The sequence below is a fragment of the Nomia melanderi genome, chromosome 6, assembly GCF_051020985.1.
Source record: "Nomia melanderi isolate GNS246 chromosome 6, iyNomMela1, whole genome shotgun sequence".
Taxonomy (NCBI): domain Eukaryota; kingdom Metazoa; phylum Arthropoda; class Insecta; order Hymenoptera; family Halictidae; genus Nomia; species Nomia melanderi.
Window position 1 is genome coordinate 12358528 of NC_135004.1, and position 23879 is coordinate 12382406.

The 23879-nt window shown below is 46.6% G+C and overlaps 2 protein-coding genes across 2 annotated transcripts in view; one reads left to right on the forward strand and one right to left on the reverse strand.

The window, feature by feature from the left end:
• The window catches only part of LOC116427989 (amyloid beta precursor protein binding family B member 1), a 201438-nt gene that overhangs the window by 168956 nt on the left and 8603 nt on the right, over positions 1 to 23879 (reverse strand). Inside the window, exon 2 of the mRNA XM_031978999.2 lies at positions 14405 to 14462. The gene's annotated coding sequence lies outside the window, so the exon portion shown is untranslated. The remainder of the gene's footprint in view (positions 1 to 14404; positions 14463 to 23879) is intronic.
• On the forward strand, positions 14826 to 16913 carry LOC116427991 (putative cytochrome P450 6a19). Its single transcript, XM_031979009.2, has one exon. The coding sequence runs from the start codon at positions 14911 to 14913 to the stop codon at positions 16417 to 16419; it is 1509 nt and encodes a 502-aa protein (XP_031834869.2). The 5' UTR covers positions 14826 to 14910; the 3' UTR covers positions 16420 to 16913.

Sequence of the window (23879 nt, forward strand, 5' to 3'; positions counted from 1 at the left end):
GCGGCGAGTAAAAGACAATCGTATCGCGCGGCCGAGGCGTGCTAAATTGATAAGCCGGCGGCGGTTTAAGTTGAATCGATAACAGGGTTAAAACTTACGCAGTCGAAATTACCGTGTTCGGGCTCGAATTCCTTTTTCCCAGATTGCACGCGATTCGAGTAACGTTCATGATCGTCGAATTACACCATTACCGGGTCGAATGAATCATGACTGACTAGGAATACTGCTATACCGGTACTGAGAAGTTTGCAGATAACACCGGGGGAACAGGAGGGGTTGGAGGAAGCCATCGACCAGGAGCGGCAGACGAACGGGCGCCGTGACCACCCCACCCCAGAAACCCACACCACCGTCCTTTTATTCACCGGCTTATCCAAAACTGGAACAGCCCCTTGCTCAGCTCGAGAGCACGAAACGTATGAGCGCTGAGCACGAGATATTCGTTCCACCTTCGTGGCCATTCATAAAGCAACCTTAAACGCCGCTTTTAACCGCTAAATACAGCCTGATTTATGACGGTATCTACGCGTTCTCCGCCAAAAATTTCACGGTTCGTTTAATCTACGACAAAAAGAAATCGTTGGCCGCACGGAAATTAACCGGCCATCCCCTCCCCCCCGGCCGCCGCGCGATTATTACCCTCGTTATTTTATTTCTCCTTCGCCGAGCCGGTAAACCACGCGGCGAATCGCCACCCACGGCAACAACGGCGTTGTTATCGCCGGTATTACGGAGGCAACGTTGCACGACCGAACTCTCAACAAATTTGCACACCTTGATTGGCTGTAACCCGCAATGACGGGGGTGGGGGAGGGCGGGAGGTTACGAATTTTCAAACTCTCCGGGCGTTGTTTGCGGCCGCGAATTTCTCTATTCCGCGGCGGCCCCGCGCGCCGTTCGATTCCCGAGGGCCGTTGAACTCTCGGTGCATTCACAAAGTAGCTGAAGTTCGCGGCGGGTCGATAGATATATAAACGAGTCGTAAGTTTCCCCGGTGCAGGACTCCGTGAGCACTTTCGCGAGCACGTACACACACGAATCACGGCCGGATCGTTTCCACCCCTCGTCGTGTCTGGGTAAACATCGTCGACGCGTCGTTACCAGCTCCAATCTCGGTGGTGCCCGCGAAAATCCGACGGGACTCGATATCACCTGCCGGAAAATCGTGACGTCGCCGAACAGCCGGGCTTATACACCGGCGAAGCTTCGATATCGCGACGCTTCTCATCGTTCCTGCGGCCCCGCTAGACCTCCGACGTTTCCGGCCGCCGATAGAGGGTAGAATTCGTTTGATGACCCATTCCGCGGCCGGACCTAGATGTGTGCACGGATGTGCCGTTGACAGATGACTCGATGGTCTAGTGGGATAGCGTAGACTAACAAGGTTTTCGGCTTGTTTTCTTTATAGCTTCCATTAGTTACGAGTCCCGCTCTTAATCATAATTTTGGACCAAACGGGAACGTCACGAGTGAGATTCGAGATAAGAATTTCAAACATAAATGTCACGAGTGAGACTGGTGGTCTACGGCAAATATTTTCCTATTTAATATATATAATATAATAAATAAATAGTAGTGTGAGGGAGTAACATTGTGAATGATAGGAGGGCCGATCAAACCTATATTCCTCAGCTTAACAATCAAGTGTTCTTCCAATGGTACTCTGGTAACGACGGAATCGGATGACATCAAAACGGCGAAATATTTGAGCAAACATCCCGATAAAACCGCCAGGTCCCGGCATCGATTAAAATTTCGTGTAATATCGCGCCGGAATCTAGACGGGGTGCCGTCGAATCGAAGGAGGACAGGAATCCCAACTGATGAGAAACTTGAACGAATTTTTTCCTTTTCCCCGTTTCCCTTATTTTTTATCTGGGCCCGCGCCGCACCTAAGAGCAACCTAGTCGACTCGATAAGAGGCGAAAGTCATTTGCTCCCCCTAACTCGGTCGGCGAAACGAAATCTTCTAAATCGAAGATGAGTTTCCCCCGACAAGAATCTCGTCATTAAGATTTTTGATTTGAATGCAAATAGGCTGCTAGTTCTCGGTATCTCCGTCCCCCCTATCCTTCGGGGTATTTCTCGCCGTAAATGGAAATAGAGCTTATTTTCTGGAACGAGACAGAGAAGTTCGAACGACGCGGACGCGATTCGGGAATGGCGCGGATGGGGGCGAATCCGTACCGCAGCCAACTTTTGCAATCAGTTCACCGTGGAACAACGGCTTAGACGTGTTCGTCTCGTGTGCGGTTCCTTTCGTCGCAACCGCGCGTCACGCCGCGGACGATTTAAAATTTCAAATGTTCTACGAACATTCCAACCGGATCTTCTACGCGCGTCTTTCTACAGCAATCTTTGAAATTTAGTTTTAAGAAGTTGACACGTATATTCTTAAGCTTCTCGTATGCGCTCGAATGTGTCAGTAACACTAAACGTACCTTGAACAGTCAAATGATCAGTTTTAAAATTTGATTGATAATTTTTAGTATTCATTTATTCATTCCACTTTATATCAATTCCTACATTGTCCGATTAATCAGTTTCTCAATTTTTGCCTTTCTTTCTGTTTCCACTAAGAAAAATCATCTAATCTCTTTACCTTTGTTCTCTAACCAGTTAGTTCACTGGTAGCACAAGATATATAAAAAGTGCCGATAAGTTTAGTGTCAATGATAGAAAAATATTTCCACATCCTTCTTCGTTATCAATTGTAACAATATACCCGAGATCGAAGGAATACGAGGAACATTGAATTTTTGTTTCGCTCGGGTCAGATCACCCCCCAACTGTCCAAGGAAAAATGAGTTATGCCCGACACACAGGTAAGGCAAGTCGTAATCTACTGGTTCCTGCTTGTTACACCAGCCGCGCGTCTTCCTGTCGTCGCGGGCGGTGTCGCCCGTAAAGACGACAAACCCGACGTAATTTTATCCGCGTCTAGGCGCGCCTGTGCACACACGCGCACACACACACACACACAAACACACACACGTGCGCCGCGTCGTCCTTCGTCCAAATGAGATTTTACTTCGCGACGGGTCGCGCGTTTACCCGCGACACGCGCTAACAACGCCGCCCGCGCCGATGAGAATGAAAACGGTTCGCGCGAACCTGACGCCCTTCCTTCGGACGTCCCCTCGTTACCGGCTGGAACGTCGTTTTCCGTAATCTAACGTTACATCCTTTCACGGCAGAATTTTTGTTAACGAGAAGGAAAAGGTGGCGGCCGGCGTCAAAGCTAAAGCCCCGGCAAAGAAACACGAACCGGCCGCGGCGCGGCGAGTCGACGGGTTTACGGGCGAACGACGCTGAAAATAATTCACAATTACGGCTCGCGTTTCTCCTTCGGGCGCCACGACCCGATGAATCACGCGACCCGGCTCCATTTCCCGTCGCAGTAATGCCCGCGGGAAACAATATCCGACAGTGATACGAAATTAATATAAACAATAACGGCGCGAAACGTGGCGCGAACCGATATCGCGGATTCGATCGCCGGCTAACAACCGGTCAGATTACACGGAAATGGGTTTTGATACCGCGATAACCCGGCAATAGGATTTCCCCGGCGAGGCGGGGTTATCCCTTTAGAAGGAGAATTTACACGAGGATTTACACAGTCCGTTAGGAACGGGTGAACGCCGAGCGACACGCGTCGAGCCCTGCCTCCCCTCCTCCGACCGACTCTTCCCGGTGTAAATTCAAATATATTTGACGCGTCATTCGGCAGCGTCGCGCGCGGATATTTCCGGTTACAAGGCGGCGCGGAACGCTCGCGGAACATTCCCCCCGTTGTTTCTCCGGCGCGGATTGCGAAGGGCCGCCGCCTTCGGCCTCCGTTCTACACGCGTTATAGCTGTATAATTACGTTCGTTAAATTCCCGGTGCCTTCTGGACGAGCAAACTGCTCGCTATTTTAATTAAAAGTTTCTGTTTGGCTCCCTTCCGCTAGCCGGGAATTATGCAGCGCATTTAGAGCGCGAATTCAAACTCGAGCGATGAGGTAAACCAGCAGGTAAACCCGGCCCGGTGGACAGGGCAGCGGGTTGATTGATCGCGTGTCAGGTTCCAGCCAACCTGGCGCCGGCACAGAGTCTCTCAACCTGGCGCCACGCGGCTTGGCTCCGCTGGGAACGATCTGTCCTCGGTCTCTTGTCTACACGACATTCAGGCATAAATTTCCTGACTCATGCTTTTCCACGAATGATCCGCGGCAAAAGAAACAAATAAGGGAACCGGGGCGCGCGATGTTGGAACGAGGACGAATGTTTGTTCTCTTTAAACGGGAATTTTCAGAGGCTTTTCTAAGATTATAGATAAGTATTTGTTGAAAGTGTTAAAAGTACTCGTTAAAATATACCTTTTCAAACTCACGGATAACGTATATTTATTAATTGTCGATGATCGGTATGCCGGATCTTGAAGTTAATTTATAATTCAGGCTATATCGCTCGAAACACTGTTCTCTCGAATTCCAACGGAAAGTTCACAAATCTTCGAGTCCTCGTTCGGCAACCATGACACCGATTACAACACAGTCAGAAATCGATACGCTGTTTGCGAGATACGTTTGACAACGGCTCGCTAAACCAGCCAGCATTGTTAGCACACGAAGGTCTATGGAAGCGTTGCGAAGGAGAGTCCTTGAACTTAACGAATAAAATGAAATTATCGTCCGCGCCGACCCCGCGTTATTCACCGTCGACGTTAACGTTCGAGAGGTCGGCCCGTTCTCTCCTACCCCGTTTCTTTTATTCCCGTTCCCAGCGGTTGGGCGCAGCGAATAAGAAACTCGCGTGATAAGAAAACCGCGGGTTTTCGCCGGATAGAACGGTGGTCGCTACAAATCACGGGGCCTCCCACCCCCGCCGCCCCCGTTCTCGTTTCTGTCAGTCACTTATTCGCTCGGTCCCGTTCTCCTCTGTTGGCCGAACTCTCTCCCCCTCTCGCTTTCTCTCGAACGAGCCTTTTATTTGATCGACGACTGACGTTATCGTGGGTAATATTGGAGCGAGAGGCGACTCCACCACTTCCGAGCGATCAGCTTCGCTCCATCAAACATTCATGCTGTCGGCCGCGAGCTTGTGTAGCCGCTCCGTGAAAATGCGCCCGATAAAATGTGCTGGCCCCCCTCCCCTCCGCCGTTCCACCCGCAGAACCACCTCTTTCGCGTGGCCACGGCACTCTTTTGTGAGGAGTATATAACGTCGCCTGCCACCGTTAATATTCCACCAGTTAACTTTCGCCGTCCCATGGAGCTACTTTTCGAAAATTGCGCCGCCCTTTCGATCCCGATAATCGTAACTCTGCCTGTCATGTATATCCATATGTCTCTATATTTCTGTATCGATACGTCTGTATATCCGTATCTCTATAAAGCTATAAATCTATAAAGCTATATCTCTACGAATCTATAGATCTATAAATCTATATCTCTACGGATCTATATGCACAGGTATCTATATATATATATATATCTACATGCCTATACGCCTGTATATACACATATATTTCTAGTTACGTGACTCGCGGTCAGCCGCGCGTCGAATCGCTCTCCAATACGAGAATTAACGTTATCGATCCGTATAAGCGGGCGGAACTTGTTGCGAGAGTCTCTCTATCTCGAAGGAAGCCAGGCCTCGGTGCAATTTCAAATACCGTGAACGATGGACAGAAGGTAGGCCGGGCGGACGGGCGGACAGGCGGGTGGCGAGCGAAGAGGGTGGGCAGGAAGAGGGACTCTTTGAATGCAAAGAGAGGAGAGTGAACTCTAGACCACTTCGTCACACTCGAGGGAAGACGGAGAGGGCGGCGGGCGCGGCAGCTTGTTCTAGTTTACGATTCTCAGAACGGGCGTAGAGAAAACTCAGGCAGCCGTGCATCCCACGTGGCTAAGAGGCCAACCCGAAATTGTCGCGAAACTCCGCCGGATTTCGCGTCGAAATAACTCCCAAAGGCTGCCTCTGCCTCGAGCCCCGGTCCGAGACGTTAACGGATTACTTTTATTTTTCGGCTGTCTGCCTTTCAATACATTCCGCGCGAATTCCTCGCGTACCGCGAGTCCTCGAAATTTTGTTCAAATTTTCGTGTGCGCGAGGTTACGCCGACAAGGGGTTGCAATTCACTTTCATCGAAACGATAGGATATCGATTTGAGCTTTTTTTATTAAGTAGGGTAATAGGGGCTGTTAAATATGTGGGATAAAAGGGACACTTCTCCCAATTGAAATTAATGAATTTAACGTGGCTATTTAACAGTGTTACTCTACCTGTTTCCTTAGTTTCCGGTGCTGTGTAATAAGAGAGCAATGGGAACATTCGTTTCAACGCGCTTATATCTCAATTGCCTCGTTCCATTGATGAGTGCGGTAGCTTTACGGTATTCCATATTTCGAGCGTTAGACAATTACGCTAATGAAGGAGAGCCGGCATATTTATGTAACCTGACCATTTCAGCTAACCATGTCTGATTACAGAGTAAATAGCCGATTGATTGAAAACCGACTCTGCAGGTAACGCGGCGCGTTGATGACTCGCGTCAACACGCAGCCGCGTCGTTGACGCATACCAAGCGGAAATGATGCTCGATCCGCGAGCGTTCGTCTCAAGAATGCAAATGCACCCGGCGCGCATAGTAATATGTAGATTAAATTAATCCCCTGCCGGTCGAAAACTCTCCCGAAACTCACCCTTGTTCCGAATCTACGCTGGAACGTTCTGCGCGGCCTCGCCGCTGTTATTAAAGGATCCCATATATTTTGTAATCCGAGTGATTCTTGCTATTTGTTACTGCAAAACCGAATGCATTATTATTCACGAACATCGCGACACGGCTAAAATCGGCAACGATTCGCGAGGAACGAGAAACATTTCGGACAGATGGACTTTATTTTTATTCGCCTGGACGCGTTGATTGGCGATCCAACGGTTGCGGGAATCGCAGCGAAATTGGAGTAATTCGCTTAATGGAACAGAACCATAAAAGTCAAAGTTTATCAGACTAATTACTAAGAATAATTTTATCTTTCCTCTATCTCATGGATTCTGACAAAACGAATGCGCGTGTCGCTATAAAAATTCATTTCTGTCTCTGGACGAAGAGCAGTATTTTCGTGAAACTGAATGAGCAGTTATGAAGATTCAGCGTGCAGCATATCATTTCGAACGAGCAGTAATAATTTCATACACTATCACTTTCGTACGGATACGCAACAGGAAGTTCAAAGTTTCTCTAATCGCTCACCACGTTACGTAATGTACTTCGTTACGCAAGATCATTAGTATGCTACAAAGTTTCCACAATGTTTTTGCGATACTGAATGTGTTTTAAATTAGATACGCCATGTCATGAATGCTGATATAGACGCGTAAATGTGATACACAGATGGTAAACAATCCTTACGTTATCGAAAACAACGGGGGGGGGGGGGGGGCAGTGATTGAAGGTTGATGAGGAACTTTATATCGGACATTCTCTATTTTCGCATCGATCGTTGAAATTGAAATTACCCGGCGCACTATTCTCGTTAAGTGCATCTCCCTACGCCGCCCGTTCCTCTATTCTCATCCCTGTTGTTACACAGAAAAATCGAATGTATCAGAACGTCGGGACAATAACGAAAACAATTCGTCTCGATAATACCGAGGCAGGAGCATCGATATTACTTTATTGAAGAGCCCGTTCGATGGGAATAATAATGCTATGAATCATTCAAATTCAGTTCTTCGTTGCCAACGGTGTTATCGACTCCCGGTCGCATATTCAGCGTTCTAGCATCCGTGCGGCTCCATCAAGAATATTTCGACGTTGCCTCGTGTCCCGAGAATTAAAAGGCATTCGTTCGAACCTATTATTTCCTGCTACCGGTGTTCCCGTCGAACGAGCGCCTACAGCTTAACCTTAATCTTCCCCGCAAATGATTAACAATCTATCATCGAGATTTAACCGAGGAACGATACTCTGTCATCATTACTTGAATCCGATGCCGAAAAAAGGGGAAAAGAAGTACAATTAATCTCGAGGTAGTTCTGAGATTCACTTTACTGCTAGTTGTGTATAATGTGTACATTTATCGTGTTTAGTTCGCGTACTCCATTAGTGTTCAGTGTAGTTAGATTTATTCTAATGTCTGCAGTACACTTTTAAGAGAATGTTTAATGAAACGACGAGGAAAATTGTACTTACTTCAAGTTTTAAGGTATCATTGTAAAGGGAACATTTCAATCTTTAAATCCATTTAAAAACTAAAAGCTAAAGATATTGAATTAAAATTCAATGAGTGTTAAATCAATTGTAATAGAGACTATCAAGTTCGATGAATATTAAACTCAGTGTCTGTTACATTAAAATGTCAAAGAATGTTATATAAATCACCTTGAGTTTCAGACTTCCTTTGTGTCTTCTATCATTTTCGAATCAAGGACTTCTTCCTTGATTCACTTCCTTCACTACTGTGACGAATGTATAATGTATAATGTTTACGAAGAAACTGCTCATCGATCATCTGCTATGAGATATTTCATTTCAAACCGAAGAAAGAAATCAGCCGCCGTGAGATTATTATTAAGTGCAATAACAATAAGTGGGTCTTCACTCGCAGTCTCATCGTGGTGAGACCTGGGCAATTACCACTACAATATTTTTTGTAAAACGAGCATGGTAGGCTAATTACCTGCGGTAATTGTACAATCTACATGTGAAATATGCAATCATCGGCAGCTAAGTATATACACAATATTTACGTTCTTCGCGGATTATGGAGAGAGTTATGTAACTTGTATACTTTTCGGTATGTTCATTATTTCGACGCATAATTAAAATAAACGGAAAATCGCTAACTTTACTATTTACATTTGCTACCTACCGCTGTTTGTTCTGTATATTAAAGTAGACTCTACGTTAGCATTAATTCTGTTTACTGTGCTTATGAAGTTAGGAGTTACCCTCGTGTAACATCTACAACAGAAAGGAGAGATCTAAAATGAGCTTAAAACAATAATTTAAGCAACGAGCATTGTACGGCGGATGTAAATATTAAAATTCGACTTAAACTACATCCACCGCGCTTACTCCAGGCCCCTGGCAACGGTGAAACGCTGTTTCATCGATTGATTTATTGGCCTAAGAATTCGTGACAAGATTTCCGAGTTCGAGAAGCCATTATTCACCGGCGAATCGGTGCATCTGCGGTGAACATGGTGTAATTCCTCAGGAACGAGGCAGATTCTCGAAGCGTCAGGTGGTTCCCGAACCCGCGTCTGATCGATAGAAACGAGATTTAATGACGGAGGCGTCATTGATGGCCGTTCAATATCCGTCTTATACGGGGCCGAACACGCGTGGCCCCGTCCAACGGTCGTTCCTCATAGCCGCGGAATTTCGGGGGCCGCTTTTTCTCGCGCGAACCCGACCCGGTCGGTCGATAAGCGGATTCCTCCCACGTACGTGGAGCATTCGCGACGCGTCGCGAAAGTTCAGCCAAGTTTTCCGCGAAACTGGATTCGTTCGGGGCCGGCGAGTTATCGCGCGGTTCTTTTTTATATTTCCCCGGGACACAACGGTGTCTCGCGGAGCTGGCGGTTGTCGTGACATGGCTCTCGAATAGGACACTTGACTGATCGATCCAGCGCCGGTTGACAGCTATAAATATATCGTTGAGAAATTAATACCGCGGAGAGCTAGTTTGACCTATTTCACTCTAAAATCATGAATACTTTAAACCTCTAATCCTTCGATTTTCAAATATCGCGGCTATAATAAAACCGAGCCAAATGGTACGTACGAAACATATGCTCAGCGAGAATGGAGATTAAACAAATACCGAACCGTTTAACTAAATCGTGTCCCGCGGTTCCCGGGCATCGACAGTTCGCCGGTAAAAGCGAATTTGTTTTTGAAACTCCAGTTCGTGACAGCTTAGCCTCGAGGTAAATTACCAAAGTTATCAATAATCGTTGCATTGAGTCGCCCGCGCTGGACTGCAGCGGAAAGCAAACGCAGAGACGGCTCGCGGCTAATCCACGGAGGCCTCTGACGGGCCGGCGAGTCTAATTTTAAATGAAAAGTCGGCGATCCTTTAATCCGAACGAAGTAACAATCTTCGGGTGTCACGGCACATCGGTCGGGGTGCAGCTGTAGACAGTGACAACGATAAATATTTATGGAAAGATATCACGATTCAAATTAAGATCCGAAAAGAGACCGAACACGCCGCCGGGAAGTAATTTCGCGTCTACGGAAGCAAGAAAAAACTCCCTTCCGTCGAGGACAAGTCGTTATCGCTAAAGTGGCGTACTTTAGATATTCCTCGCACGTTTTTAAAGTGTCCCGTGTCAAAGAGTTCGCAGAAGGGCAGAAAGAGAGAAAGAGGGAGAGAGGGTGGGAGAGAAAGAGAGAGTTTCCCGAGGTAGCAGCAGCAGGAGTCGTCGTCCAGTCCCCAGAGAGGATTTTCCTGAATTCGTTTCAACTGGATTTCCTATCCGCCAGTCAGGTACACTTCGGCATAAGCACACACAGTGACGCACACGTAGACCCTTCGTGTCACGCAGCCGACGCGAACGAAACGTATCTTCGTGGAACAATATTTTCGTTTCCCTCGCTCGCGTGATCTCTACGCCCGGACTGTTTGCCGGGATACACTCCAGGTAGGGTGAACGTACACCGTGTATTATCACCGTCGAATCGGGTTTCATTCGGCCAGATTCGACTCGAACTGGAAACTCGTTCCCTCGCAAATCCTCCGACGGATGTTCCTAAGGTTTCACGGGGAACGCCGCGGCGAGCACGAGTTTTTGTCAACGTGGGACGTATCTCTTCCTTTTCTGTTGCCATCGGCCCGGCACAGAGCAGGGCTCCGGCTTACTTTTTTCGGTGTTCGTTTAACCCCACGGAACGGCGTCTGGCTCGTAGCGAAATTTCAAAATTGAATTTCGTTCGTTTGGAAAACGGCGTAACAGCTCTTACGATTTGTTCGTTCGTTTGAGACAAGCAGTTGGACTTCTAAGTGTTCATCCATCAAATGTAAGAAGTCGGAACGATTTCTGATGCGGGGAAATGGTTAGCTCTGCTTCGGTTAGCACGGAATTGTCATTGTATATCTAGTTCCTCTCGCCGGAGACAGTTTGAGAGATCCTGATCGAATGAAGCACCCTTGTAATCGACTGCGGGAGTGACAGGTACCGGAAGCACCGAGACACGCCGTGTTATTTAATATAAAATTTTGATGGGCCCGAGATTGGTGGATCGAGCCGGATCCAGAGGCAACGGGGGTTAAGTCGATGAGGCGAAAGAGATCGAGAGTTCGGGAGAGGCCGAGTGTAAGGGAGGGCTGGTGATCGATTGCGTCGGTACATGCACAATAATAGGGGGATGGAGTCATGTATCCGGGCTAAACAGCCCATTTGCCCTGCACAATGGAAGCGACGTCGCTGTGGGCTCGACTTAATTACCAGAGGCTGCCTTTGGCGGAGATCAGAGAGGCGAAGAGAGGCGAGAGGATCCCCTATCGGGAGCAGTCTACACCTAAGCCCCATTTAACAGACTCCCAAGAATGCAAAATTCACAGACAAATCGATGCTCTTCAATGGTAAATTTAATTAACGTTGTTAGCGGAACTTGATTGCTGGAACAATCGCCAAAGAAGACGAACGGGTAGACGATGCACTCGAATGGGCCTACGCCAATGTAAATAAAGTTAACAGTATCGTTTAAGTGGCCTCGAACCGCGAGTGTACACTTCGCCGCGAATCCAGTGTAACACTCGTTTTATCGTTGTAAAAAAATTATTGGCTCTTCAATTCAACTATTTTCTATTGATACCCGGCTTTTCTAAGTAAATAATAAGTATGTCGGAAAAAACGAACGTTATAAGTAGACTGCGAAGTAAGTGGATCTTGAATCTCGAATCATACATTCGAGGGAAATGCACGCAATATGAGAAAATATACGAACAATCGAAAGTGCATTGCTTTTCACTGCTGTTACCGCGCGAGAAAAGTATTCGCGACGCGACGTGAACGATACGTTCGGTGATGCTCACCTCCAACGCGAATTTAATTGCGATGGAAGATCTTTAGGTGTTAGAAGAGGAAGACGTGACTCTCAGGGTACAGAATTGATGAACGTTTTAAAAAAACTTTAATACTGACTGCCACAGACTTTCTTACCAGGGCGACGCCGTGCCACGGAAAAACGCAAGGCTTGTAAAAATCCGAAGACCTGGACATCGTTTTATTAAATTGACTATTTTCGTTACGTACAGATGTCCAAGACTTCCGACTTACTGCATGCCGGACGCTAAAGCGCCGTTCGTCGAGCCTGCTTGTAATTTTTATGATTTGTGCTGCGTCACGACAATTGCATTGTTACAGAATACTGTTCTCCATCGTGATTCTATTTTTTTTAATTACATAGAAAAGTTGAATTTTCATAATGATTCGCAGTGTAGTTATACACTAGTAACAACCAATATTTAAATGACCCGACATTTTGAAGAGTGAATGTGAGTATATTTAGCAACGAAAGAACTAGAAACTGGGACATTGTTTTACTCTCGTCACACGTTATTCGCATCAATTGCATCTGCGCTATGATCGTTGCTTTTAATGAACGAGTTCAACAAGAAGTTTACGGCCATATTCGTGACATTGTTACGTGTTAATGTGTTACAGCAACCTTGTGGATTGATTGAACTAATATCGTCGCTGTTATGGCACCGCACATGTTCGGGATGCTTACGCGGTCGATCTCTATGCTCGCTATAACCAAATGCTCCTTGATAACTTAATATCGCGGAGCTCGTTACGCATACGCGTGACATTAGACACTTAGACATGACACTTTAGACGTGTGATACACTTAAGGGGGTGCTCTACTGTCAGTACCTCGAAAATAGGCAATTTTGGTGAATTTTCCTTCTAAAGTATGTATTTCATTTTATACGATGAGCATACTGCGGTCTCGAGGTACCAAAAACTTTCCAACTACCTATAATAAATTGCGACGCTCTTAAACAGGCAATGATATTGAATTTCGCAATACAAGCAATCGATTACGCATATACACCAGACATATCTGTTTATATCCAAGATCGAAAGTAGAACCGAATAATTCTTTCATATGTATATTCGTCATGACACTGATGTTTAATTGTAAATTGGTTATTCACATATTATCAAGTTTTTCAGAATAAATAAATGTATCTATTCTCTTTAATTCTACCGAAAGATGTATTCTACGATATTTGTTAGACGTGCAACCCGTCACTGAAAAGAGATCTGTCGTCTACAGGGCCCACTAACTATACCACTGTGCCCTCAGGTTAATCGCTTCAATCTGCTACGTTAGTATACTCAGAGGTAACCGTATAGCGAGGCAGTAAACCCAGTGGGACCATAAACAGAAGCTCCTTTTGCGGATTCGGAGCAGCTCAGGCATTATTGGGTACGATATTATTTCAAATAGCAGACAATAAATGGACCGTCTCACTTGAAATTTTCAGTAAGTTTTGAGTAGCAATAATATGCTCGAATTGTGCACGAAAATAAAATTCCATTCTAAATTTACTAGATATCGTTTCAACAGATAACGCAATAACAACATGTATCATTTCAAATGACATTTAAATCGTCTTTGTAGAAAATGATGTGATCAGGTCAAAGCGAAGATCCTCGAACCCAGAACCGCGTACAGGATTTCAAAAACTTCTAAAGCCGGTCTGAAGCTAAAGCTCCCTTAAAAGAAGGCTACCTCGCAAACTATACACCGAGCTAAGTATCACATTTTTTATTGTCGCGGTACTTCTTGCTAACTGGCAAGCCCAAACAACTATTTACTGTCTCGTCATATTTACTTCCTCGCTACAACACCGCTCCGAGGCGTGCATCAAAGAACCATTTTTAAACCAACCATCCCAAGGATGCCAGGAAGTCATTACATCTGTCTATTATTATAGACGTCTTATTAGACGTCCAAACATTTTTTGTTATTCCGTCGAATCAACACATTAATCCCTAGCTACAAAGGTTACGTCAAAGTGCACACAGAAAGAGATTCAAGATTTTCTGAACCGGCGGTATTCGATCCCGAGGAGCCACTGAATCCGTCCGGTCGAGCAGACAAATCTCATCGATAATTTGAAGGTAAACTGCACGCGAAGTTCGAGCATTCTTACGGCCGGGCCGTTCGTTACTTATCTCCCGACATGGCTCACGGAGCGGAGTATACCCGGGAAACCGGAGCAGTAAGAGTTCCCCCGGAAAACAAAACAGTTTTCCGATAGTTCCGTCTAGTGTGAAAACGAACAGAGTTAGCGGAGCCCGGCCATTAGTACGGGAGCGGCGGGCTCCCGGTATGTATCATTGCGGGAGGGAGGATAAATTACGAATCTGCGCCTAGTACTTACCAAAGTTTTCATAAAGTTCACCGGTTCGCTGAGGCCACTGCATTAAACGGGAGTGTATCTGTAACAGACGGCGTAGTTTCTGTTTAGCGTGACATGTAGATAGGGGAACGTATCAATTTTATTTGAAATGGCGTAGGGTTCCGTTATCATCGTCGCTGCGCAACACCGTCGGCCCGTTCCCGTCTTCCCGTATTCGCGATTCAACCGCCGTGCAAAATCAAAAATTTCACAGAAGAACATTGTAACGAGGGATGAAAACCGCGAAATTCGTTGTAGCGCAGAATGTAGGTTTCTGCGCAATTTCGCAACGGCGATGCAGGCGCTTCAGTATTCAACGCCGACGCTTCTGTCTTTAGCTCCAATTGATAAGCATGTGACGTTTATCTCCGTCAGAGTACACGGGCATGGCATAAATATCAGCGCAAAATCGCTCGCGCTCACTAGTATAGCGGCTGGCGGCTAGCTAGCAGCATCGTTTGAACTACTGCTCCCGTGGAACCGGAAACATGGAGTCCACGACGTTAACGTTGCTGCTCGGCGCGTTGGTGCTTCTGGTGCTTTATATGCTGAAGAAATACACTTATTGGCAGAGGCGCGGGATTACAGTTGCCAGTGGGTTCATACCGTTTTTGGGTCACACGTGGCCGATATACTGCTTGAGGATGAGCCTGCAGGAACTGTTCGAGAGGATATGCACGGAACAAAAGAATCGCAGTATGTTCGGGATATACGACATGTTCACGCCGGCGTTGGTGTTACGCGAAGCGGCTTTAGTAAAGACCGTGTTGCAAGGCAGCTTCACGAGTTTCCATCGGAACGGATTCCAGATATCGAAAGATCAGGATCCTCTATTGTATTATAGTCCGTTCTTCAACGAAGGCCAGGAATGGATGACCGGAAGGAAGCGGCTAACATACGCGTTCTCCGGCTTGAGGCTAAAGGTGATGTTCTCCGCCGTGAGCGGCGTGTCCAGGAAGATGCAGGACTACCTGGAGAGACGGATGAAAACGACCAACAAATACGAGACTGAAATGAAGAGTTTCTTCGGACGGTTCACAGCCGAGACCGTGGCGAACGCGGGCATGGGCGTGGAAGGATACAGCTTCGATGAAAACCCGCCGCCGGACTCTTTCCACGACATTGGCACGCAGATCTTCAACCCGATGTTCCTTCTAGCGATTCTGAACAACCTGGTACTTCTCAAACCCGGCATAGCTAAAGTGCTAAAGCTCTCGTTCCTGCCGAGGAACGTGGACAGATTCTTCAGGAACTTCGTCGACGAGAACCTAGAATTGAGGGTGAAGAACACGGTACCGAGGAACGATTTCTTCCAAGTGATGGTCGATTTCGAGAAGGAACAGAGCGAGAAGTTAAACAAGGAGGTAATCACGTCACACGCGCTTACATTCTTCTTCGACGGTTTCGAGACCAGCCGGTTGACCCTCAGCTTCATCACGTATCAACTGGCGATCCATCAGGATGTTCAACAGAAAGTGAGGGACGAGATCAAGAGCGTCATAGCTAAATACGACGGGGCGCTGACCTACGATGCTTTGAAGGATCTCAAGTATATGGAGCAAGTGATGAACGAGGCGCAACGATGCCATTCGGCTTTGGTTTTCCTGAGGAAGGAGTGCACCGAGGAATTTGTGCTCGAGGGCTCGGATGGACTGCGGTTTCGCGTGGAACCCGGTACGCAAGTGCTCATACCTGTCGAGGCGATTCACCACGACCCCACTTACTGGAAGGACCCGATGGTGTTCGATCCCGAACGTTTTAGCGAAGAGAATAAGCCAAATATAGAAAAAATGTCTTTCATCCCGTTCGGGGAGGGTCCACGCATGTGTGTCGGCATGCGAATGGCGATACTGGTGATGAAATCGTGCTTGGCTACCTTGCTAAATGACTATAAGATCGAACTCTCACCGAAAACCAAAGTTCCTTTGAGGTGGTCACCTTGTCATTTCCTGTGTGAACCCCGTGACGGTATTTGGATGAATATTACGAAACTATAAAGTGTTTTGTTACTTTGTTGCTCGTATTTAATACTCTTTGTTTCTCGCGTATGATGTAATATTGAGTTTCGTAATGTTTCTCTATACGATAATTACTGTCTTGTGACATTCGAATATTACTACTCGAAGAGATAAGTGTCGGCACGATAACGTATCGAAACAAATGTCTATTTGCGATGTTGACATCATTCGTAGAAGTGGTTTGTAAACATATTTTTTTACTTTATATTAGTCTTGTTTATTTCATTCTAAGAAAAGACGAATGTTTCGCATAGTTTTCAATTTGAACTACTATGTCGTTATTTGTTGCATGAAACGATTTGGTTTTCGTGACATGCAACCTCGGTGTAATAGTTTTCGAACTAAACGCGCCGGATGTTGGAGGCTACCGTGTCCGTCAATTTGTTAACCTACTAGCTACAGTCTCTCTGTGCAACGTAACGACGTATGAAACCCATTTGTAATCGTAAGGTCAATATAGACTACTTTAGTAATTCAGTTTCTTTTATTTCACATTGTTATTGCTCCCTTTATCCTTGAAATTTATTCATATACTCTCAATATTTTAATAGAAACATCTATTACTGTTATTATCATCATTATTATTATTCACATTGTGTAATATTAATAAGATTGCATGATATAATAATCTATTGAGATTATTCACCTAAATTATTCGCTTAGTCATCATATAAAATTTCAGCTGAAAATAATTAATCTTATCTTTAGATAACTTTTTTTTTCAATTTGTTGACACTTGTAGTTGGAAACTTTAGGATGTCTGCTTTTATTCGCAGACCTTTATCTCAAAAATAAACAGCGCCATGCGACCAGATTACTCTGGAACTCTAGTACGCAACAAAATTACTTTGATAACAAAATCTCGAGATTTTACTTCTTTGTCTGTCTGTCTGTCTGTCTTTTGTTGCGCAATAGCCCGGGATAGATAAATAGAAAAACAGGGGACACATAAACTTTGCAGCCGTGTGTAGGTATCCGTGTTGACTGCAAGTATGTCTCTCCCTCGTCTCAGAAGGTAGCGACTCGAACAGGTTCTCTGAGTGGTTTCTCGTGTTCGCTATCGTCATGTACACATAACTACGCTCAATGTACGTGTGCGGGCGTACATATTCTATATTTTATAGGTATATTTTATCGTCTGGCTCGTCGGTTACGTGGCAACTCGACGAAAGAACCAAGCTTCCCAAAACAATTCGAATAAAGTGATTATCGATAAAGTTGATTATCAATATCACTTTATCGATAAAGTGATCAAACGATATACTATTTTAACGGGGTGCGCGTTCTATTGCACGAATTTAATTTTTGGATCATCGTCATTCGAAATCAGTAAAAAGAGGAAGAAGATATTGAATATTCAATTGAAAACGAAGAAGTATAATCAAATTTGTACGCACTTATAAAACACTTTAAGTTAATAAACATAATTACAGATGAATAATAAAATTATACTTATTTACACATATTTAGCTGAAATTATCGCTTGTTATTACTTCGCATCCTCCTCGTTTAAACAACGTTTCTAAGAAATAATATGGTAGACACTAATTCGAGATAAAAAACTAAATCACATCATTAAATAACTACGAGTAATCAACTTCTATTCAACGACATCAACATATCTACACTTAATACGTTGATACTGAAACAAACTGTTTGTAATCTACATGAAGTAATCGAATCCATTTTCACTCGTCCTACATTCCTCTTTACCTTCACATTTACTCTAAAAAAGGTTCATCGAAACGTCTTCGAAAATCTCTCCGAACCAACAAGCCCACAGGAGACGAAGGAACTCGGGATCGACCTCGCGAACGACGAGATCGCGCAAAAAAGAAATTCCTTTGAAACACCCGGAGCGGGAGAGAGAAAAAGGAGCAACGACTCTTGATTAACTTGGAACTGTTCAATCAACCTTATCGTGTGCTTCTGTCTGCTGACAAGTCCATTAAGTCCCCCGGTAAATAAACAACGATCTTAGGTTTTAATTAGAAAGTTTGTTAATCCGTCGCGTCCGACGGAAGCAAATCCGGATGTTTAACGATTCATAAATCGATCGGTCGACGAATGGATTTCCCGGCCATCTAATTCGCGAACCGGTCTCCGCGTTGAATTATGCGCGAGAATTCGATTCGACCCTGCTTCCGAACACAATGCGTTCGCGCTCGCGTCGAGTAAGTACATCTACTCTCTTTTCCCTCGTTCTCCATTTCACTTCCACGCTCTATTCTCCTTTTCCATTTGATTCGTCTCCTAGACCGATCGGTTCCGTTGCTCGCCCACCGAGAAACAAGAAAGCGCACGATAGAGGATCGACGCTGGTGTGCGCACTCTCGAAGGCGGAAACGTGTGGTGTCGTGCCACGAGCAGAAGGGGATGGCGCGCGACGACCAAGGAGAGAAGGGTGGTTTAGGGCAGGGGATGAGGAAAAGGGCCTCGACGTCCGTAGTGCATCTTTCTCTGATTTCCCGCGGGACTAGTCGCCTCGGTAGCTTTCTCCTCGGTATCGGAGCCCGCCGGATGAAGGACAGAGGAACGTGGGTGGTTAGGTAGGTAGGTAGGTAGGTAGGTAGGTAGGTAGGTAGGTAGGTAGGTAGGTAGGTAGGTAGGTAGGTAGGTAGGTAGGTGGGTAGGTAGGTAGGTAGGTAGGTAGGTAGGTAGGTACCGTAGGTGGCTATACGAGCACCGCAACGTGTGTCCCCGCGTAGCATGATTTATTTTATTGCTTTTCAAGAACCTCGCATAATTTCACCCTCACCCTACCAGCAGTTATTTACCTCCCCCTGCTGCCGATACTGTATGTAGAAGGGCCAACGGAACGGATCGAGGATCCCGGCAAGAGATCAACAGGTACGAAGGACTGCCAGTATCCGAGTCAGGACATCGAAACCACTGTCCGGGGATGAGGGTAGAAGAAAAATTGGAATGCGCGAAGCTCGTGTCGCGAATTACGCGGGGAACACGAAAATTGGATAAAGATTTCGATGGAAATATTCACCATGGCAGGAAATGAATTAGTACATTCGAAGGTCGCGTCGGTTCGAGCGGGATGCGCGAAACGGAAGTTGAGCTCGATTTAATTAAAGCGGACACCGGTAACAGCGACGCAGTAAATTGAAAATTACGGAGCGAACTAATCCTCTTAAATGGAATATTGCTACCAGAACGATACTCGGGGAGCGCCGCCACCAATTCGATTGTTTTTGACTAAAGCTACGGCAATAAATTAATCCTCTTTAATGGACGCTCGAAGCCTGCCGGCACGTTTGAGTCCTCTAGCTCGCGTCCTTCTCCGCGTCACCCCGGCCCGACGGTCTCGTCGCCCGGCCGAGCTGCTCTCGCGTCGTATTAACAGCTGGCTAGAACCGTTGAAGTCAGTTAGGAGCTACTGCGATTAAGCGACGAATGAATGAAAAGCGGAGGTGCGAGGAAACGTATATTCGCTTCGTACGTTGAGATTGGAGTGTCATCGGTACTCTTAGAATAATAAACGCTGTCAAATATCAGTAATAGTGATAAAGTTAATAATTGATAAAAAGATTGATGAACTGTATTCATCCGTGTGTAACGTTCATATTTAACGCTTCGGTGGAGGATTTCTTTAAAAAACGATTGAATATTTTTAAATGACCGATTTGCGCGCTAACGAGTAATATAGAAATAATTTGAAAAATATGTATCGTTTTTTCGATGTTTCTCTTTGATTGGCAAACAGTATTTGTTGACAAGTTGCTAGAACATCGATAACTGACTATTGCGAGAATTTGTGAAGTGATTGTTGTTTTTATAGAGATATGACGAGTTGCCAGTAACAATAGAAAAAAACAATATGCGTGCACTATCGCCGCACTACCTATTCGAGAAGAAAAATCAATCACGTTGTATCGTCAGGCAACGACGCGCAACAACAGTAGAGAATAGAGATTCGGCAGATTATGGAATACGTCTCTTGCAGAAGACGATAAAATTTCGGAACGCGGACACGCGAGCATCGCGATCTCGAGCATAATTTTCGCGAGAGCGGCGCTCGTTCGCATCTTCCAGCATCCATTTGCATGAGAAATCGTCCGTTTTCCGATTGCGCGGCGATTCCGGGAACACCGGGGATAGCAGATAAATTCCTCAACAACCATAAAACGACACTCGCCGGTTTTCATTCTCGTCCCCGGCGTTGTATTTCTTTCTTTTGCCGGCAGTTCGACGATATTAGCGGCCCCGTTGAAAGGATACCGGAAGAACGTCAACTCGGAGCGTAATTTACTTGCCCGCCGCCTTTTCCGAATGCGCGTCGCCAAGGGTGGGAAGGTGAAAGAGAAAGAGAAAGGGGGAGAAAGAGAACGAGGAACGAAGGCGAGGGTGCAGAGGAAGGTGGTAACGGGACGGAGGAGGGGGGTAGCGGCAGGGTCGTACCAGGAAATTTCACGGAGTGGCGCAATAACGTTTCTTATGCCACGTTTCCGGAGTGGCGTGCTGTTGGGGGGAGGGTGGGCAGCTTGCAAATACTCACCGCCGCGCGCGGCACGAAGAATGAGAGTGCAATGGAGAGGGTGAAAATAGCAGGGAAAAGGGAGGAGATGCAGTCACTCTCTGGCATGCAATTAGGAGCTAGGCATCGCCTTGGAAAGGATCCCCCTCTTTCGGTGTTCCACCTAGGATCGTCCTTCTCTTACCATTTCTTCTCTCTCCCCCATTCACCGTCCCTGCCCTATCGTTCCCGACTTTCTTCAGCTTTCTCCCGCCAACCGTCGTTCGATTATATACGCACACAGATTTCCACCCCCCATCGCACGGCTTCCCGTAATCCGCGTCAGCGTCTCTCGGCACGCACACAGCGTGTAACGACCATAGAAAATATCGGTTCGAAAATTGGACGCTCCCTCCACGCGGGAATCGGGAACCGAGATTCCGAACATGAAAAGCGACGGATATCAAACGTGTATTACGATTGTGGCGGCATTTCGAGCAGACGTCGCTGGAAGGCTTCTGAACTGATAGTTCTCACTGTGAGATTCGCCAGCGGTTTCTATTATTGTCGGCAAGAGTGGAGGGATGGAAGGATTAAGGTACCCTAATTAAGAGGATAAGGTAATGTGTGTAGATATTTTTTGTTACTGCCCCTGTTGTAAATTGACGTACGTAAACGCGACGCTACGGCTTTGGTTTGTTCCTTCAGTAGGAAAAATTGAGGGCAAAACCACTGCCAAAGGTGGGCGAGTCGGATAAATTGCACCATCAACCTTTAATCAGTTGACCCCAGACCGCACATTACCAGGCCCGTGGCGAAGCGGTCCCTTTTTTTTCCCCCCGTCCCATTCCACCATTTTCTCCGCATCCATCATAGCCGCCATACCACTAATAAAGGATCGGGTCCAGAGACAATGTCGTTCTCGGGTTAATTCAACGGAAAACAATGAGGGATTCGGACCGTCAGGCTCGTGAAAGAGGTCGAGGGACGCGACGCTGATTTCGAAAAATTTCATTTCTACGTACCACGGGATTTATAACGGAAATGTTTGAGATTGAACTGCCACCGGTGAATCGGGAACAGCGGTGGAATGAAAGGGGCCAGGAGAGCGGAGTGTGCGAAAACAAAAAAAAAAGAGAGAGAGAAAAGGTTTGAAACATTGCTGCCGCGTACGAGCGAAGGGGGTTGAAGCAGATAGTGCCATTCAGTGCTACCAACGGATGATTCCCGCGGGAACGGGAGGGTAAACACTAACGCCAATCCAGTTCTCCTCTCTCTCACTCTTCTCCACCCGCTCGCCCTCATCCTTTCTCACTTTCTCACCCCCCATTCACTCTGTCTCTCTCTTTGGGCCTCTCCTGCCGACTATCTGTTTCTCGTTTTTTATTCGCTTTTCTGGTTCTGGCAGCCTCCCACCGCGCGACGACGCGTAATAACGATAATAAATCGTGTCTGAGTGATTTAGAGGGTTCATTTAGCAGCCGAAACTTACGCGCGAACGCGGAGATCGCCGACGGGTTATAGAGAATACGTCATTTCCGTTCACGTCAATCCATGAATTAGCGACAGTGACATCTGCGCCGTGAAATTATTGCATCCCGCGGTACGACAAAATTTTTTCGTCCGACCGGAACCTTGAAAAATTGCAACCCGCCGCGGCGCAGCGCTTCGACGCCGGCAGATCGCGTTCCACGTCGCTAAGTTCCACGTAACCGGTTTCTCGATAGACAACTGTTTCACTGGTTTCGCGCGATGTACTCGGGAGACATTGTCCACATATGGGACTCGACGCGTCAAAACGGCGAACGGAGGGTCCTGTCAGTTTATAAAGTATCGATCATTCGACCGGCGCGATGGACAGTCGCGTAGTACCCCGAAACTAAAATGAATCTTCCGAACAGTGAGTCGGGATGGAATACGGTTTGAGCGCCAATAAAATCGTACCGCTATCGCGGCCGGCCAGACAAAAGTAGCTGCTTGATATAAGACACAAGGTTCTATTGCCGGAAATTAACAAAAGCCGGGCGGTGTGCGTACGTGGTAGCCGGGGAACAGAGGCAGCTTCGAGAACGAGTTTCTATTTCTCGTTTCTCGTCGACCTTCTCCCCCGACGGTTGGGTTATTCGGTTCGAGCAAGCGCGAAAACAATGGCTTTAATCTCGGCCGGTCACAATGCACGGCTCGCTGGTATGTCGTAGCCGATAAAGCGCGAGCGACCGGCCACCCGCTTACCAGTGCCGAGAAAGACCTCGGGAATAGAGTATATCAGAGGCCACTCAATGTAGAACCGAACTCGCCGGTCCCGATTATTATCTACCCCAAATAATTCCAATTAATCGCGGCAGCTTAGCTCGGCGAACTTTTAAATTCAATTTGCCGTTGTTCGCGGATTATCCTTCCCGCCCCTAGCGCCTCACCTGAACACCGTGCACACGCCAAAAGTTTATCACCGGCGTTCTCTTATTTACTCGGTATCCGTCCACCGTGGCTAATAAATGAATCGATCGATCTTCCGTGTACGTGCGAAAAGAGGGGACTGGTACGACGAAGTCGAGGGGCAATTTTGTTGCGCCCGATTTTCCGTTCCGCACACGGGTTTCCCGTTGCGAACACGAGCGCGAGCGCGCGCGGCGTGTGTGTGTGTGTGTGAGCTAGCAGACGGATTCGACGTCGGCCACCGGCAAGGGGAAAGAGGAAGGGAAAAGGCGGAGGCACGTCTCCCGGTATCTTTACGACCTCCCAGGGACATAAAGTGGTGTTATCCCTCTGTAGCCGGTTCTCTAGTAAAGATGGTGTACGACGACGCACACACGCGAACGCGTGACAGCGTCCGACTCCTATGAGGGACGGACACACAGCACGTAACTATAGCGCGCGGACGACCGGGACACCACCACGACCCCTTCTGCCAGTTAGTCTCGCCGAGATACTAGGATAGCGATAGGACATCAGCCTTTAAGCATCACCCCTTGAA

Coding starts and splice junctions, on each gene's coding strand:
- LOC116427991 (XM_031979009.2), top strand. CDS start 14,911: ATGGAGTCCACGACGTTAACGTTGCTGCTCGGCGCGTTGGTGCTTCTG.